Source organism: Prionailurus bengalensis, chromosome C1 (genome assembly GCF_016509475.1).
Source record: "Prionailurus bengalensis isolate Pbe53 chromosome C1, Fcat_Pben_1.1_paternal_pri, whole genome shotgun sequence".
Taxonomy (NCBI): domain Eukaryota; kingdom Metazoa; phylum Chordata; class Mammalia; order Carnivora; family Felidae; genus Prionailurus; species Prionailurus bengalensis.
In genome coordinates, this window is record NC_057345.1 from 159,188,246 (window position 1) to 159,207,581 (window position 19,336).

At 36.4% G+C, this 19,336-nt stretch overlaps 1 protein-coding gene across 1 annotated transcript; it reads left to right on the forward strand.

Moving 5' to 3' along the window:
- The first annotated feature begins 1,414 nt into the window (after nucleotides 1–1,414).
- On the forward strand, nucleotides 1,415–18,858 carry KLHL41 (kelch like family member 41). The gene is made up of 6 exons (XM_043576973.1): nucleotides 1,415–2,612; nucleotides 6,854–7,011; nucleotides 7,156–7,263; nucleotides 11,423–11,608; nucleotides 13,251–13,397; nucleotides 18,206–18,858. The coding sequence occupies exons 1-6, from the start codon at nucleotides 1,503–1,505 to the stop codon at nucleotides 18,315–18,317; spliced, it is 1,821 nt and encodes a 606-aa protein (XP_043432908.1). The 5' UTR covers nucleotides 1,415–1,502; the 3' UTR covers nucleotides 18,318–18,858.
- Nucleotides 18,859–19,336: the final 478 nt, after the last annotated feature.

The following is a 19,336-nucleotide window of genomic DNA, read 5'->3' on the forward strand; positions in this document are numbered from 1 at the left end:
GAAAAAATCTTTACTCATGGGTAGAAACCTTGAAGTTTAAAAATACAGAATTCACTGATCTGGGGGCATTTATTCATTCGACAAATATTTATGGAGCACACAAGGCCCTGGGGCTATAGCATTGAACAAAGCAAACCAAAAAAACTTCCTGTCTTCATGGAGCTTATATTCTTTTGAGCATTTTTATGAATACCATAATTTGAAATTATACAGTATTTCTATAGCCCCACTGAGTTCGGAAACTGTGACAATATAATTTTATAATAAAATAGTTCATGAAGAGGTATACAATGTCATCTGCATATAAACAAAGGATCAATTTTTTTTTTCAAATCATGACTTCTGCATTCCCTAATCAATATGGTGTTCTATTATAATCAAGAACTTAAATTACGATTTCAGTTATATATTCTTTTCTTTTTCCTTCTATAGTCTTGTTTTCCAAATTATGCAGGTGATATATAGCACTTCTTCCTCAGTCTGCTGTAGTCTGTTGATAACATTGTTTGCATGGAGTTATATCTGTATTTTAACTTTTTATTTAATGAAAGGTTATCTTCAACATTTAAAATCACAGAGTATCTTTAGTAAATCATATTATATTTGAGTTTTTTCTTTCCCTATTGTTGACTTTTAACTATTTCTATTTCTGTCTAAGCTTGATGATTCCTTTTAACCTTTTGCCTTTATTTTACTTGTCTTATTATTGTTTGCCACATCAGATCCTTTGTAGAGCAAGGCAGGGTATGAATAAATAATTTTATCATTTAATTCAATACAAATTAGGGTTTTTCCATTTAAGAATAAAGATAATTCGGAATGTCTTAGAAAACTAGCAATTTCTCTGTATTTATTATTTCAATTATGGTGGGGTATTATTGATGGTTTTTAAAAATAAAATTACAGTACATAAACAGAAGTTTTTAAGTTTCGTACTTCTAAAAGAAAATTGTAAATCCCACTGTTTTAAATAGAAAATAAAAATTCGTATGTAACACTTATTGGAAAAGGGATTTTGCTTATGAGTATTCAGATGAACTCACCTCATATTCTTGACCTTTGCATCATTAATTCAGACAGCCAAGGAGTTTGCCACTAGACCATTTTTAGCGGACTGACTCATTTTTTTATGATTCAGTTTTCTGTTAGTTCAATAAACATTTTCTTTAAACATGCCTTTATTGACATATGCTGTAATGCTTTATGTATGTTAAAGCTTTCTACTTCATTTAAATCCCCTGTTTCTTAGCTGTTTCCTTAGTGATTAAAAGTTCCAGTTGTTCCCTTCAATCTATAACAGCTGCAAGAACAACTCTTCTTTCCAAACCAGCTCTCCTAAATTCCCGTTGTTAGAGTGGGTATCTATATTTAGCTGGTGGGATTAAATTGCAAAGGCTTCAAGCTGGGCAAAGCACACTGATCTGCCTTTTTACAGCTAGACCTGTGTGCTGCGAGGAGCTAAGGCCTTCAGTGTCCCCTTCCTTACCCAGGTTACTCACAAAATGGATTCCCAGCGGGAACTCACAGAGGAACTGCGGCTTTACCAATCCACCCTTCTTCAGGATGGTCTAAAAGATCTCCTGGATGAAAAAAAATTCATCGATTGCACCCTAAAAGCAGGTGACAAAAGTCTTCCTTGCCACAGATTGATTTTGTCAGCTTGTAGTCCTTACTTCCGTGAGTATTTTTTATCTGAAATTGATGAGGGGAAAAAAAAGGAGGTAGTATTAGATAATGTGGATCCTGCTGTACTGGATTTAATCATCAAGTACCTGTACTCTGCCAGTATTGATCTCAACGATGGAAACGTGCAAGATATTTTTGCCTTGGCCAGCCGCTTTCAGATCCCCTCGGTGTTCACTGTCTGTGTTTCCTATCTTCAGAAAAGACTTGCTCCTGGCAACTGTCTAGCCATCTTAAGATTAGGACTTCTTCTTGACTGCCCGAGACTTGCTATCTCTGCCCGTGAATTTGTGTCTGATCGTTTTGTACAGATTTGTAAGGAAGAGGACTTTATGCAACTATCTCCGCAGGAACTGATCTCAGTCATTTCAAATGACAGTCTAAATGTGGAGAAGGAAGAAGCGGTATTTGAGGCGGTGATGAAATGGGTGCGAACAGACAAGGAAAACAGGGTCAAAAACCTTAGCGAAGTGTTTGATTGTATTCGTTTTCGCCTTATGACAGAAAAATATTTTAAAGATCACGTTGAGAAAGATGATATAATTAAAAGCAACCCAGAACTCCAGAAAAAAATCAAAGTTCTCAAAGATGCCTTTGCAGGCAAACTCCCAGAACCTAGCAAAAATGCAGAGAAGTCTGGGGCTGGGGAGGTGAACGGTGATGTTGGTGATGAAGATTTACTTCCTGGTTACCTGAATGACATTCCCAGGCATGGAATGTTTGTCAAAGACCTCATCCTCTTGGTGAATGACACAGCTGCCGTGGCTTATGATCCCACAGAAAATGAGTGCTACCTCACTGCACTGGCTGAGCAGATTCCCCGAAATCATTCTAGCATTGTTACCCAACAAAATCAGGTGTATGTGGTAGGAGGACTATATGTGGATGAAGAAAATAAAGATCAACCTCTACAGTCCTACTTCTTCCAGGTAAGAAGGGCTAGTTTTCTAAAAGTAGAGACGTAAAGGAAAGGCTGCTGTTTACTACCCAGTTACCTGATGTGTGAATCATTCAGGCTGCTTGCATTTTATTCTACTGGATGTCCTATGCAGTCCCTTGCACCTTTGCTACTTACAGAGCTGACAAAAGTACTTAGATAAGTTAACTTAATTGCTTGTTAATATTTAATAAAAGGTTTGGTGAAGAATGAGGTTCTAATTAATGTGTAAGTGATGACTCAGATTTTCTTTACACTCTTTTAGCCACAGTGTTAAGTTTATAGCTGATGGTGACTATAATCCTTCAAAACTCAGTGTGTTAGTAAAACCTAAATTGAAACTTTTAACCCATTAAGTAGGTTAATGTATTTCTCTAAACTGTAGTACTTTCCACATTGCAAAAATTATAATTGGTCAGATTTTCAGCCTTTTTCCAGGTTTTCTTGAACTGATTTGAAATTCTTAAGGGTGGAATTTTATCTGTTATTTATGTTTACTGCCTAAAATATAATTTTGTTGAAAATGAAGAGAACTTATATAACTTAATTTACACACTTTGGGTTACCTTCTGGGAAAAACTACAAAGGTGTCACTAATTTGAATTCATCAATTATATTTAGAAATTTTTATTTACGATGATTTTTTATTTATGACAAGTGACCACATGTATTTGGATCAGAGTTGTACTTCAACATCATTCCAATTTAATCTGTTTTGTGAAACCACAGATGTGTCCAAGAAACCAAATACTCCCAACTAAACTCTTTATAGTTTGTTTGAAGTGAGTTTGTTTCATATTATTAACACATTATATTTTATCCGTTTATGAAGGAATCAGTGGCTTACCCTTTATCTTTAATAATGCCAATTTTTAAGCTACTTTGTAGCTTACAGCTAGCTCAGATGAGTTTGTTTAGATCATAGCTACTCATGGCCTGAGGTTTATGGGCACTTGAACTGGAAAGGCCAGAGATAAGTGTAGAATGTCATACCACAGTCACTGTGTGCTCTCAGTGTGTGACATGCTGTGCCTTCACAAAATACTACCTTTAACCAGGTTTTCCTAATCTTGAAAAATGTAATATATATGTTAATCATTCTTAATTTTCAAAGTTCCATTGAAAAATGTTAACTATGAAATACAAAAATAAAACAGAAGCTATAATCCAAAGTGTTTGAATGCATGCCAGAAAATTTCCTAAGCTCTAATTTTAAAATCAGTGAAATTTCAGAAAAGCCAAATTGAATTTAAAAGGCAATCATTATATCTAGGAAGTAAAAATGGCATAAAACACACATGGACACACAGGTATCTAGAAATCATAGATCAAGGAATACTTAACAGTATTATCTTTATTCTCTTCCATCCTGTTACTACTTTTTTTTTTAATTTAAATCCAAGTTAGTTAACATATGGTGTAATAATGATTTCAGGAATAGAATTTAGTTATCACTTACATGTAACACCCAGTGCTCATCCCAACAAGCTCATCCCCCCACCCCCACCCCTCCAGCGACCCTCGATTTGTTCTCTGTCTTTAAGAGTCTCTTATGGTTTGTCTCCCTCTCTGTTTTTATCTTATTTTTGCTTCCCTTCCCCAATGTTCATCTGTTTTGTTTCTTAAATTCCACATAAGAGTGAAATAATATGATATGTGTTTTTCTCTGACTGACTTATTTCACTTAGCATGATACACTTTAGTTTCATCTACGTTGTTGCAAATGGCAAAATTTCATTCTTTGTGATCACTGACTACTCTTACTTTTATGGGCACAGCCTCTCATTTCTGGTTCAAGAAACCTGTTCAGTGTTCTTTATAGCTACAAAAACAGTTACACAAAGTTGAAAAGGTCAACTCTCTGTCATTGCCCATGACTTGCTTCTCTTAAAAGGGACAAATAGTGCAACAAGATGCCAGGATAAAAACACCTGACTGTAAGAAGGGTTATTTATGACTCACAAGAAAATATATGAGAATTTCATGTTTTATATTGTATTTTTCTGCTTGATCCCGTCTGTTTAGAATGTATTAAGTTAGGAGTAGTATGATCTTTGATTGTGTACTATAAATAGATTATGAGAATTTTTTCCCTAAGAGAGGGTTGTTTGTTTTGTTTTGTTTTTCATAGAATTAAAAGATTCATCAAATCTTTGAACAGGATCCCATTTTAAAGTAATGTAGGTCCAAACCCTGATTTTAAGGATGAGGAAACTGGAGCCAGACAGGTTAAATAGCTTGACAGATCATCTATAAAAGAGCCTGATAGACAGTACTGTTACATCTGCTGTACTAAGTGCCCTGATTGGGGAGAGGATGGTGATGTGGACAGTCCTGTACAGTGTGGGCAGTTAACTCTTTAGTCTGGGATCGTAATTGCTGTTCCCAGTTTTAAGAAACAGTGGATTTATATAGCTTGTTTTTGAATATCACTTAAAAGCTCTGTGCTTGACCAATTATTTAACCTTTCTGTGCCTCAGTTTTCTCGTCTGTAAAACAGAGATAATAAAAGTGGCAATCCTGGAGGACTGAATGAGATTACCCGTGTAAAGCATTCCGTACGCAGCCTGTCACAGAGTCCAAACTTCATAAATGTTCGTTATTATTTCTACTATACTACACACCACTTTCTTGATGAAAGGACTTTTTTCCAAAAATTAAAAAATTAGCGATCACAACCTAGATGTTAAAATTTGTGAATGCAGACCTAACAATGCATATGTGAGGATTAAACTGCTCATTTTATCTAGTCTTAATTAGTACTTGCTTTAACCAAAGTTACGAGGTGAAATACACATAGGCTTCTACAGAGACCCTCCCTTGACCACAGCCCTTATTATCTGCACCTACTCTTGGTATCCAGTTATTCTGGGGTTTATTCCTTCTTCTGCTACACAGATGTAGCACTACAGAGAACAACAAATCTGTAACTGCACTCCTTCAAAAAGCAATTTTCTCATGCCTTCATGTCCTAATATGCAAAGTGGAAAAACGTAAAATTACCAATAGTAAGCACTGAAACTGATACCTGCCACACCAGAATTACCTACCCGAGAGCATGGGCACCTAGAGAGCTGTCTGAGGCTTGCAGAAGTAGCAGCAGCAAACACAAGCAAGTTACTTCCTAATACAATTTTTAAAAAAGACAGAGGCGAGGGTTTTTCCAATGACTTCCAGCAAAAAGCTAGGAGGTTATAGCCAGAACCCTGCCTATGTCAGAAATAATAAAGCAAAACAGAGAGAAACCTACACAGTTTTGAAGAAAAGAAAAAAGATATTGCCTAACATCCCAGTTGTCTGTGGACTGAGCGACAGGTCCAGCTGTCCTGGCTTGGGGAGCATGTTAAATATAGCATTCGGGGGTCACTCACATACACCCTCCCCACAGTCACAACTTCTCTTTCCCCAAGGAGCTAACAGTATTAGGATGCTTTTCTCGAACCTGAACAAGACAACATGGGAAAAAACTTTGACAAGAAACCTCACAGTTCTTTTTTTTTTTTTTTAATTTTTTTTTTGACATTTATTTATTTTTGAGACAGAGAGAGAGCATGAACAGGGGAGGGTCAGAGACAGAGGGAGACACAGAATCTGAAACAGGCTCTAGGCTCTGAGCTGTCAGCACAGAGCCCGACGCGGGGCTCGAACTCACGGACCGCGAGATCATGACCTGAGCCGAAGTCGGCCGCTTAACCGACTGAGCCACCCAGGCACCCCGAAACCTCACAGTTCTAACCAAACTCTAGTGACTCTGTTCTCTTCTTTTTCCAGATTTTGTTACTTTTGGCTCTTTTGGTAAACCAAGCAGAATTTCTCATTTTTCTTGGTAATCCAGAGGTAAAATATGATACTTTTTGGATTGCAGTTTTATTTTACCTGCAGCATCTTTGATTATCTCAGTGTATTCTTTTTTTTTTAATATATATATATTTTAAGTTTATTTATTTTGAGAGAGAGAGAACAAGCAGGGGAGGGACAGAGAGAGAGGCAGAGAGAGAATCCCAAGCAGGCTCCATGCTGTCAGCACAAAGCCCGATGCAGGGCTTGATTTCACAAACTGTGAGATAGTGACCTGAGCAAAAACCAAAAGTCAGATGCTTACCCAGCTGAGCCACCCAGGCGCCCCACTATCTCAGTGTATTGTAAACAACACATAGAATATAGCATATTTCTTGGAACGACTGTAACTCTTTTCTAACAAGCTGTACAATTCCTTATATATTTTTCTTTCAGCTTGATAACATAGCATCCGAGTGGGTTGGACTTCCACCTCTGCCATCAGCCAGGTGTCTCTTCGGTCTGGGAGAGGTAGATGACAAAATCTATGTAGTTGCAGGCAAAGACCTTCAAACAGAGGCTTCGCTGGATTCAGTATTATGCTATGATCCCGTGTAAGTTGCCATGACATTCCTGTTTCGTAAGCATTCAGGTATATGAATGCCCATTACATATTCATAGCTTTAGAACCTAGAATTAACTGAAAGCATAGAAAACGTGTTTCAAAGCATAGAAATTCTACCATCTTGTCATTTCAGGACTGCAAAATGGAATGAAGTTAAAAAACTGCCTATCAAAGTCTATGGCCATAGTGTGATTTCACATAAGGGGATGATATATTGTCTAGGAGGAAAGACAGATGACAAGTAAGTACCTAAAATCTCCTTATGGTTTACATCCAAATGATTTTCTTTAACATTTTTTTAAGTAAGCTCTACCCCCAACGTGGCGCTTGAACTCACAAACCTGAGATCAAGAGTTGCATGCTTCACTGACTGAGCCAGCCGGGAGCCCCTCCAAATGATTTTGTTATTGCAAGAGTTCTTCCCTCCTTTCATCTGAATCTACATACTGAAATGAGACTTGGTTCTCACTTATAACATTTTGGAAGTGAAAGTTTCAAAATAAAATTTTGAAAAGCTATTGGAGGATATTATAAATGATTTCTGAAGGGAAACTGTATAAAAGTTAACAGTTGCTAAAGTACCAAAAAATAAATAAAACTTGTTAAAGTAAATGTGTAGATATTCAGCATATTGCTAGGAACTAGCATGATACCGCCCTCATAAGCATTCTTACAGTTGAAAAGCAGCATTTAGGAGCATAATCAAGTCTTTTTCATTATATTTCACTACGTTAAAGCCAGTGGGCTTTCTTATTCTTTTGGCCACAACTAGATAAAAACTAAGTGTACCTCTTTAATGTTATATCTAAAATATAACTGCTAAACCAATAGTGCATTAAAATATCATGGATTTGTACTTTACCTTCATAAAAGAATTTAGATAGGTGAGTTTGAAACTGAGGAGCCTGGTGACAGAAAAGAAAGCAGTTATTTCCTAAACAATGTTTCACTGATTTACTCCTGGACAGAGTAAGAATATTTAAATATTTTGATAGTCAAAATATTTAACAACAACTGGTCACAAAGAGGCACTGATCAAACAGAACAGCTGCATCTGGTACACCCACGGCTGCCTAGTTTCTTGTGAGAAAAACAGGATGAAGGTTCATATAACTTGATTTCTAGGCACTTCTCAAGGGATAGGTAATTAGGAAAAGGATCTTGTTACTCAAAGGGAGAAGTGACTTCAGAGGGCTCCAAAAGTCAGTCGGTTAAGCCAGGAGCCTGTCTGGTAAAATGAAGATTTTCAGTTTAAATAGTGAGAACTAATGTCCTGCCTCTGAAAACTCTGCCTAATTTGGCTTGTCCTCATTTGCCCGAGCTGCTTAATAAATAGAGATAATCCTGGAAAGGGAACCAGAATTAAGAATTATAAGGGCAAAGCAGGAAAGGAGAGTAGAATATGGAAATGTGCTAGAAATAAAGAACTCTATATTCTGAGTTAACAATTAATGGTTATTATTAAATTAAAATGACAAATATCACAGGAAATATGATTTTAAAAAGCAATGGGAACCTAACAAGCGGAAAAAAAAAAAAAAAAAAAGAAAGAAAAGAAACAGACTCATTGATATAGGAAACAAACGGTGGTTACCAGAGCGGGGAGATGTTGGGGACGGGTGAGATAGGTAAAGGGGATTGAGAGATACAAATTTCCAATCATAAAATAACTCATGGGGATGTAATATACGGATAGGGAATGTAGTCAATAATATTGTAACAACTTTGTATGGTGACACATGGTAACTAGACTTACCTAGGGGGATCATTTCATAATGTATAAAAATAAATCACTATGATATACATCTGAAACTAATACGATATGGTATGTCAGTTATACTTCAATTAAAAATAAAATAAAATAAAAATAAATGACTAATTGTTTAAAAAGAACAATGGGTTTTTATACAGTCTATCCATATTCAAAGATAACATATTCTGATATTTTAATATTTGCCTTAATCCCAGCCATTCCCATAATTTAAAGGAAGGCCATATTACAAACTTAGTGCAAAATCTTATTTGGGGTATTTTTCCTGAGTAAATAGGATGGAAAATGTGTATTAAGCAGTGTTCTGACTTTGAAAATCTAGTGACCCTGCCAAATGATTTAAATTGTTTCCTTCAAGTGGTATTAGTAACTAGGAAATTGATATGTCAGTAAGAAGCATACAGGTCTTGTTGGTAAGAATATATTAATCTTGAGAGTATGATTAACCAAGACAGCATTGCTTGATGAATGCCAAAGAACTTTGAAATGAGTCATTATCTAAAAGTAAGCACTAAATCTCACTAGTTAACACCACTGAATTTGAAGAACACGATTTTGTATCATGACCTTGTCAAGAAGTTTTAAAATAATACTCATAGTCAAATATTAGAGGAAATGCTTCTACTCCAGATATCTGGTCTTTCATAACACTAAGGAAAAAAGTTGTCCTCCTAAAACGTTGGGAGTGTTGTTTGTTGGCTTTTTTGCTTTACCAAATATATCCAGGGGCACCTGGTTGGCTCAGCTGCTACAGCATATGACCCTCGGTCTTGGGGCTGCGAGTTCAAGCCCCACATTGGATGTAGAGCTTACTTTAAAAAAGCAAAACTAAATAAAAAAGCCCACAAATATATCCAGTTGATGAATTATTATTTAGCATTTTGAACTCCTATCAGTAAATTATGGATAACCTTAAGGAACTCTGAGGAACATACTAAGAATAATTCAGATGAGTACAGGTTTTCCTGGTAGCATTTAGCATATAAAACTGCTCTCCTACTGGGTGTTGTATGGAAACCAATTTGTCAATAAATTTCATAAAAAAAAAAATAATAAAAAAAAATAAAACCATCCAAAGGCTACCTTCTGCAGGCACAATGAAACAACTTACAAAGCTCTATCAAACCTGGACTTTCTTATATCATCTAATTCTATTCTTTCTCCTAAAATTCTACGTCACCCACACTGACCTTTCTCTTCCTTGAGTATATCAGCCTTGTTTTGGCCTCAAACCTTTGCATTAGCTCTGCTACCTGAATTTCCCATAACTAAATCTTAGACTAAAATACTATCTCTTCAAAATTCTTTGATTACCTGAAAAAGGCAACCATCATACCACTGTACTTTAGTTCCTTGCATACCTCTAAATAATACATAATCAAGTCAGTTTATTTTTATTATTCTCCTGTGAATTATTATTTGATTACTTTCTTCCTACTTCCTTTTAAATATATATCCCTCAAGAACAGAGACTTTGTCTGCTTTATTCAATCTTGCAATCCCAGAATTGAGAATATTATCTGTCCCTTAATAAATAGTAAATACTATTAATATTAAATATTAACTAGTAAATAGTAAATACTAATTGAATGAAACATCTGTAAATGTATCTTTAAGTATGTCATACTTTATCTTTTAGTAAGGGTTGACTTTTAAAATGAGGAATTTGAGGTATAAGATTTATAATATTATTTCCATTTCAACTTTCTTCTGAAAATTACAGTAAAATTATTTTTTTCCAAAGTACTTAGAACCAAGCATCTTTACCAGCATAAGCAATGATTATAACAAATTATATAACTGATTTGCAACAATGCTGCATATGTAAATTATACTTTTAATTCTCATCATCATCTCAAAAGCACTTGCTAAAATGTTCAACCCCCTGAGCAGATATTATTATCTGATTGTTCGGTATGGAGATTTCTTTGGAAGCAATTTCTCATCTATTTTACTTCTTTTTTTGATTCTCAGTGGATTGATTTTGTCAAGCTTCTAAGTTTTTACTACTTGTTATTAAATTAAAGAGAATTGAGGCATGCTTCTAAAAAATAAAAATAAAAAAAAAATAAAACTGCTCTCCTTACTCATCTATTCAGACGACTAGTTGTCTAATCTATAGCCTCAGACTTCTTAAAATACACTGGTGTATTAGTAGTATACTAAAATGAAACAAGCCGTCATATTATGGAGTTAAATTTAAAATAGGTACTTTCATACCTAATTATTTTTTAAATTAACTAAGTCATTCCTAGGAGATTCAAACAATAAGATAAACTTAACATTTTTGTTACTTGGCACAAAAAGGGTCTATGATTTTTTTTTCAACTCTATCTGTGTCTTCTGTTGAATTTAGCAGCAGATAGGATTAAAATCCACTCTGGGCGATTGCCAAAAGGAAAGGTACTCTACCATCCAGTAGTATATTTAAGTTATAAAATAGTTTTAGTGCCCACATTGGCAGTTGTCCTTCACTTGTGTCATAGGCTCAGATTCAGAATACTTGTGAGTTTTTCTAATTCTGCTTTATGTATCTGAGATGGGAAGCAATGTTAAACGATTAGTGAAATTGCTTCTTTCAGAAAGGAAGGTTCTAAAAGGACCATTTTGTTGTCTTTTATGTTTACAGAAAGTGTACAAACAGAGTGTTTATCTACAACCCAAAAAAAGGAGACTGGAAAGATGTGGCTCCAATGAAAATCCCTCGTTCCATGTTTGGGGTGGCCATACATAAGGGCAAGATTGTGATTGCAGGAGGCGTCACCGAAGATGGCCTTTCAGCTTCAGTAGAAGCTTTTGACCTCATAACCAATAAGTGAGTTGCTGTATCTTACCAAAGCATATGAATCATTCTACTTTTTTAACTTTGGATGAAAATGAAGCTTTCTGATTAGGACATGGGGAGAGGAGGGCAGGGAGGCAAGGATTAAGATGAAGTATGTGGGTTCCTTCTGTTATTGGGTGTGAAAAGCCTAACATTTTGATGCATTACGTGTGTTTGCAATTTGGAACACATAGTTCTCAAGTTAATGTTGGAGTGTTCAATTTGTCCTTATTTGTTATTAACTTAACGTTATGAATTTAGTCGTGCAAAGGTAATACTTCTGAATAATTATATACATGTGGGTGAATATACATGTTTCCATATGGTGTTTTGATTTGAAATGTGTGGAATGAAAAGACCTCCACTTAGCTTATGATATTTGTAAAGCATGAATGCTTCAAATGGTTAATTCTTTTATACTCTTTATAATTTCTTAAAATTTTCACTTATACGCTTTTATTGGCTTAAAGTTAATATGAAAAGACATTTGACAGATATCGTTTATGTAAAATTAGTCTTTTTCAAATTTTTGAGTTCACTCATCTAGATAAATACATAGTTTTTACACTCCTAGTTTAGCAATGAAGAAAAATCAGAGCACTGTCATTACTTTTTTAAGGAACCATGTATGCCTGATTACAAAATACACTTTAGTATCTGAAAATCACCAAGGAACTTTTATGGATTTAAATGATCATTAAAAATCGTGGTTTTGAAAACTATCATATAGGTAAACACTCATAAGAAGTTAAAGAAGCAGTGCACAGAACTATAAACACTCTATGTTCATAGCTTTTTCATGTGTATGTATAGACATTTATATTTATAAATCTGTATGCTTTTTGAAAAAAAACAAAATTACACTAAAATGTTGCTTATGATTATGTCTGGAGGGTATGATCATGGTGGTATTTGTTTTCTTCTATACCTTTTTGTATTTTCAGGTTGTCTATAATGTATATGTGCTATTTTTATAGTTAGAAAAACAAATAATATGTTTAGAGAAAGGTCCACTTTTAACGACAGAGAAATAGAATAGAGAGTTGCCAAAATGACTAACTCATTCTAGACTCTTGATACCTCCAACTGATTTTATTAATTTTATCATTAGTTGTCCTATTTTATATGGCTTTAAACATTAAAAAGTTCCCTTAAATCCTTTATTTAAAAAGATGAAGTCATTAAAAAGAAAATTACTAACTCTAGTTTCTCAACTAGGTTAATTACATGCCTTGACTGCAAAGGATTTAGAGATTTCTCGAGAAATGATGGAAACCCGGCTTTTTAAAAACTTGTATTACCATTCAAATGAAATCCAGCACAGTAAGACTCAGGAGCCCTAGAAGTGCACCAACCCCCCAGTTTATGGCACACATTTTGATAACCATTGCTGAACATGCTAATTGATGAAGGTGAAATAGTCCAAGATTGACATATTGAGGGCTTTATATTTAATCTGGTTACATCTTTCAAATAAAGAAATATTTAGCTATTTTTCAGTAGAAAAACTTAATCTTCTAATTTTAGATGCCTATGCTAACTTGAATTTTTAAATTATTTCACATAATTGTTCAGTAAATAAATTTGGCATTTCCTTAGGTTTTACATTGACTGTATTTTCAATAATTCCTAGATGGGAAGTAATGACTGAATTTCCCCAAGAAAGAAGCTCCATCAGTTTGGTCAGCCTGGCTGGATCCCTGTATGCCATTGGGGGCTTTGCCATGATTCAACTGGAGTCTAAAGAGTTTGCACCCACTGAAGTCAATGACATATGGAAGTAAGTTTTTTTGACTCCAATTTTTTGGACCAAAGATTAAATCAAATAACTGATAACCGATAAAGCAATTTTGCAGTAAAGAGTAAGCCAGACTTTCCCAACATGTATGCTTCTTCTTGATAGTAGCTTAAACACTTTTCAAACCTAATTGAACTTTTGCACGTGCCACTTACTTGATGATCAAGTACTGCTTCTAATTAGCTGTGTGCTTGGGAAAGAACTTATCTAGGCCTTTTTCTTAATCAGTAAAATGAGATTCGGACTGTTGATTCTTTAATAAAGCTCTACTCTGCTCTGAAAGTGTACTACACTAGGCATCCAGTAGAGTGAGGGCTGCTTCCAAACCTTTCTACCAGAGGGTACTTTATTTCCTAAGAGTTCTGAAGAAACATGTAGGTAACTTCTTGAGTTTTCCACAAATTCATTAATTCTATTTTGATTCTAACTTAAACCGTTTTTGAGTTTTTGAAGATTCAGTTATAAAAGCTTTTTAAAAAAGAAACAAGTGAAAAGGAGCAATCCATTTTACCCCTCAGATCGATGCTGGGCAGATCTCCGAAGGATGACACTTGCAGTGGTTAGTCAGTTGAATATTTTGAAGTTAGGCTTGAAATGAATGTAGTATTTATACAGTGTGTGGGGGGTGGTGAATTTTACCATAGTTTCTAATGCAGTGAATGTCCCCTGGAGACCAAGGCACATACAGGAAGTCTTAGGAGCAGAAGTGTAAGTTGTGTCATGGAGAGCCAGATAGTTGGGGCAGGGCATACAGTATGCAGATATCTGGTTACCACTAGGATACCACATGTGTCTGTCAAATGGCACCTGCTGCCTTCAGCCCAGGCACTGTGCTTGCTGATAAAAATTTATAGGAGGCAGATCTCAGTTGCTTGAGGTAAGCATTAGTGAGTTGATACCATACACTCATCCAGAAACTGCCAAATTCATGCTTTCCCTCTCAGCTGAAGGCCAGCCCCCACTCTCAAGGATGGATACTCTTCCTTGGTCTGTCACCAGATTGTCTGGAACCTTGGTACTCAAAGTATGGTCTATGGACCACCAGTGGTGGCATCTCCTGAGAGCTTCTTAGAAATGCATAATCCCAGGTCTCACCCCAAACTTAATCAGTATCTTCATTTTAACAAGTGATTTGCTCACTCATTTAAATTTTTAGGGAGAGAGGGAGGCAAACCATAAGAGATTCTTAAAAACTGAGAATAAACTGAGGGTTGATGGGTGGTGGGAGGGAGGGGAAAGTGGGTGATGGGCATTGAGGAGGGCACCTGTTGGGATGAGCACTGGGCGTTGTATGGAAACCCATTTGACAATAAATTTCATTTTTAAAAAAATAATAAAAATAAATAAATTTGTAGGGATAGCTTTGGAAGAGCGATCAGTGAAGGCATATCGCCAAGGCCAAGAGTAGAAAGTGGATATTACTGCTTCTATACCTGACCCACCACATGCCTTATTCCCTGGTGAACTGAAAGGCTGAAAGACAGGTGGCTTAACCAAGGAATTATTTTATGCATCAAACATTATTTCCTTGTGTTGTTGTAATAGTAACTAGCTATGTAGAAGGCAAGAAAAAAAGTAGCTATAAAGGGAAGTTAAGTATTACTCATCTTTCCCCACCCCAAAAGAGGAGGAGGAACAAAAACCAGAGATTTCCAGGGAGGAAAGAGGCTAGACTTAGGGAGAAGTTGAGATGGAAAAAGGCTGGAAGCAGTAGGGAAAAAAAGAATGAAATAATGGAGGGCTGAGAAGGTTAGGGTTTTTGGAAAACAGGGATAAGCACAAAGAGTGAATAGGCAGTGATCCTTAACCCTGGCTGCACATTAAAATCACCTGGGATGGGGGTGCCTGGATGGCTCAGTCAGTTGAGCATCCGACTTCGGCTCAGGTCATGATCTCACAGTCCATGAGTTCGAGCCCTGCATCGGGCTCTTTGCTGACAGCTCAGAGCCTGCAGCCTGCTTCAGATTCTGTGTCTCCCTCTCTCTCTCTGCCCCTCCCCTGCTCATGCTCTGTCTCTCTCTGTCTCAAAAATAAATAAAAACATTAAAGAAAAAATTTTTTAAATCACCTGGGATGCTTTTAAAATATACCAGCGCCTGGACCTTAACGCAGGCCAATTAAATCAGGATTTCTGCAGTGAGGTCCCAAAACCTTCTCAGGTGATTCTACTATGCAGCCAGGGTCAAAAACACTGATGTTAGGGAATGGTGCTGTCAATCAGCTGAATCCCACATGAGCCACTGTGATTCCTAACGGTGGTCAAAAGCTAAGTTGCTTCAGCAGGAGGATGTTGTAGGCAGCAAAGTAGAGCATCTCCTGCTAAAAGTAGCCCTTACATTGCTGAGGGGAGCCTGAAAGAGGCATCCTCTCTGATTATGTTTGATTTTGCAATTAGGACAGTGGTTCCCAAAGTTGCTTGCTCACTGGAATCACGTAGGGAGCTTCAAAAAGTACTGACACCTCTTTCCTACCTCTATGGACTATGATTTCATTTTCTAGAGTATGGTCTGGGCTTTTAAACTTTCAAAAGACCCCTGGATGATTCTAATATGCAGACAAGTTTGGGAACCACCAGATTGGGGAAAGGCAAGAATGCATTCATCACTGTCTGCTTGGCTGTAAAATTTTAAATTTAGGTACTGGTGTTTTCCACTTGTGATAAAATCTAGAGCAATAATTCTCAACTCTTGCTGCATATTAGAATCACGTCAGGAACTTTAAAAAATGTTCTTGCCCAGGCCATACTCCATACCAGTTAAATCAGTCTCTGGGGGTAGGACCCAGGCATCAGTATTTTTAATGTCTCTAGTGGTTCCAAATGTGCAAGTCAAGTTTGAGAACCAGTGATCTGCTGTGGTTTCCAAGGCAGCATCAGCACCACCTGTGTACTTGTTAAATATGCACATTCTCAGGCCTTACCTCAGATCTGAAACTCTGGGATTGGGGGGTCCAGCCATCTGTGTTCTAGCAAGACCTCCAGGTGACTCAGATGTGCACTGAAGTTGACGGCCACTTAAATTCTACTCCTGAAACTAATATTACACTGTATGTTACCTAACTAGAATTTAAATAAAAACTTGAAACATTAAAGAGAAAAAAAAAGTTGAGAGCCACTGATCTTCCAGAAAGGTGGCTGCCCACTTGTCCTCAACTTCCTGGTGAATCTCTACTCACATTTGCAGAGATGAGAACTATGGGTATACCACATTCTAAACATATAGACCCTTTTAGTGTGATATGTAAAAAAAAACCCAAAAACCTTCCATTCTCGTATTTTTTGCTGAAATCTTTCCATTATTTAGGATTGACCAAGCTGAAAGTAAAAATATAACTGTCACTGGGGCACCTGGGTGGTTCAGTCGGTTGAGCATCCGACTTCTGCTCAGGTCACGATCTCACAGCTGTGAGTTTGAGCCCCGCGTCGGGCCCTGTGCTGACGGCTCACAGCCTGGAGCCTGGTTCAGATTCTGTGTCTCCCTCTCTCTGACCTTGCCCTGCTTGCACTCTGTCTCTCTCTCTCTCAAAATAAATAAACATTAAATTTTTAAAAATTAAAAATAAATAAAAATAAAAAATACATAACTGTCAGGAAGCAAATGCTTTTAAGCCTCATTTAACCTGATATTGTTTAAATGTGGTCACTTTTTCTTTAAGTCACTTAAAACCGTTCTTTTAATTTGTTGCCCCAAATTTTGTATAGATAATCAAAGTTCTTCCCTTTATTAGTGGTAAAATATTTTTTGTCTACTTTTCTCAATGTAAAAATCACTTGGTGTACAGTACAAATCTTGAAAATTAAATTTGGACTATTGTTAAAATTAAGTCAGATAGGACATATCTTACATAAGTATGAGCTACTTTTAAAAATTATTACTTTAAATCATCATCATAGAATGATTTGGGGGTATTTCCTTTGTGCCAAGTATTAATAGCTTCTGGAGGAGGGAGAATACTAAGGTGAATAAGATATATTATTTGCCCTCAAATACCCTTGAGCTTGTTGAGGACATAAATATGAGGAAAATTTTTCAATAGAATGGTAACTGCTCTAATAGATACTATATAAAGGACAATGTGAGAAATGAAGGGAAAGCTACAAAAAGGCTTCAGAGAGAGGGCAGCGTTTAGGAATTCCTCAAGCAGAGAAGACATTCCAGGCACCAGGCAGAGTAGAGGCACACATATTTCAAAGCAATTCAAGTTCCTGTATCTTTATAGCCGTGAATATTCCCTGAGGGAACAACCTAATGTTAGTTCTTACCTAACATCAAATGCAAACTCTAATAGTACTCACACAGGACAATAAAGCAGAAGGGAATGGATTCTTCTGGAGTGATCACTAGCATCAGCTGCCATGGTGGGCACCACTGTATGGGAAGGATTGAAATTATAATCAAGGTGACCAGCTGTCCCTGACTTTTCAGTTCTTACTCTTAATGTAGAGTCTGCTGACTTTGACTCATAGCGACCAGCCATCTTTATCAATCCAAATGTGAATGAATGATTAACTATTACTCTTCATCTCTGCACAGTCTTTGATTCCCAGAGAAGGCTTAATTAACTGCCTAAACATCCAGATTAAATACCATGGCGGTAGTTCAGACATATGCTCAGAGAAAGCATATTTGAGGAGGAATTCAAATGATATTGTACCAGTCAGCTGTGTCCTCCTCTAGTTAAGAGCCAATAGGTTTTTCTCAAAGACCCACATTCGTATATTTAATACAAGGAAACGTACAGAACTATCTATTTAAAAACTGCTTATTGATTACTTTTTTTTTCTCCATCAGGTATGAAGATGATAAAAAAGAATGGGCTGGGATGTTGAAGGAAATACGTTATGCTTCAGGAGCTAGTTGCCTAGCAACACGTTTAAACCTCTTCAAACTGTCTAAACTATAAACCGGGAGGTGAAAAAACACAATAGAATGGAATGTGGTTTGTTTGGATAATAGGGCTTTAATTTATTTTGTTTTCAAAAGCCTATAGAGAGATTGATGTAGAAATTATTCACTAATTACTGTCCATGAGGTTAGCAGTGGGTGTCAAAACCTCAGTCATTGAATCTTCAATGTAACAATCATTGTTTAAAACCATTTTCTAGTAGGAAATTAAGTATTAAGTTGAACAGATTATACCTTTTGTTAATCTGTCTCACTCGATTGTAAAGAAATTTTCTAAATTTGAGTTGTTTACTAATTCTTTCATTTGCATTGTTATGGTAACTTTACACTCATTTTCTATTATAAATGAAATTGGAGAATGAAACATGTATATCTACATTTTTTAATGTTTAAAATGTCAAAAACTTTCCCTCGTGCTTCAAGATATGACAAGATTCTATGCATTATATTAAAGATTACATACCATGAGAAAACTTTGGAAATGCTATTTAAAAAGTATAATAAATGGGTTTCATTTGAAGGGGGAAAAACCTCTAAGTAGTCAATTTTAAGTGGTCTTTTTTTCTCCATTCCTTTTGTGACACTAGTATATTGTTTATGATTTAAATCAAATTTAATTTTTTGGGGGGGGTACCTGGGTGACTCAGTCGGTTAGGCGTCCAACTTTTGGTTTCAGCTTAGGTCATGATCTCACAGTTCCTGAGTTCCAGCCCCGCATTGGGCTCTGTGCTGACAGTGCAGAGCCTGTTTGGGGTTCTCTCTCTGCCCCTCCTGCTCTCTCTCTCTCTCTCTCTCTCTCTCAAAATAAATAAATAAACTTTTTTTTTTTCCAACGTTTTTTATTTTTTATTTTTGGGACAGAGAGAGACAGAGCATGAACGGGGGAGGGGCAGAGAGAGAGAGAAACACAGAATCAGAAACAGGCTCCAGGCTCTGAGCCATCAGCCCAGAGCCCGACGCGGGGCTCGAACTCCCGGACCGCGAGATCGTGACCTGGCTGAAGTCGGACGCTTAACC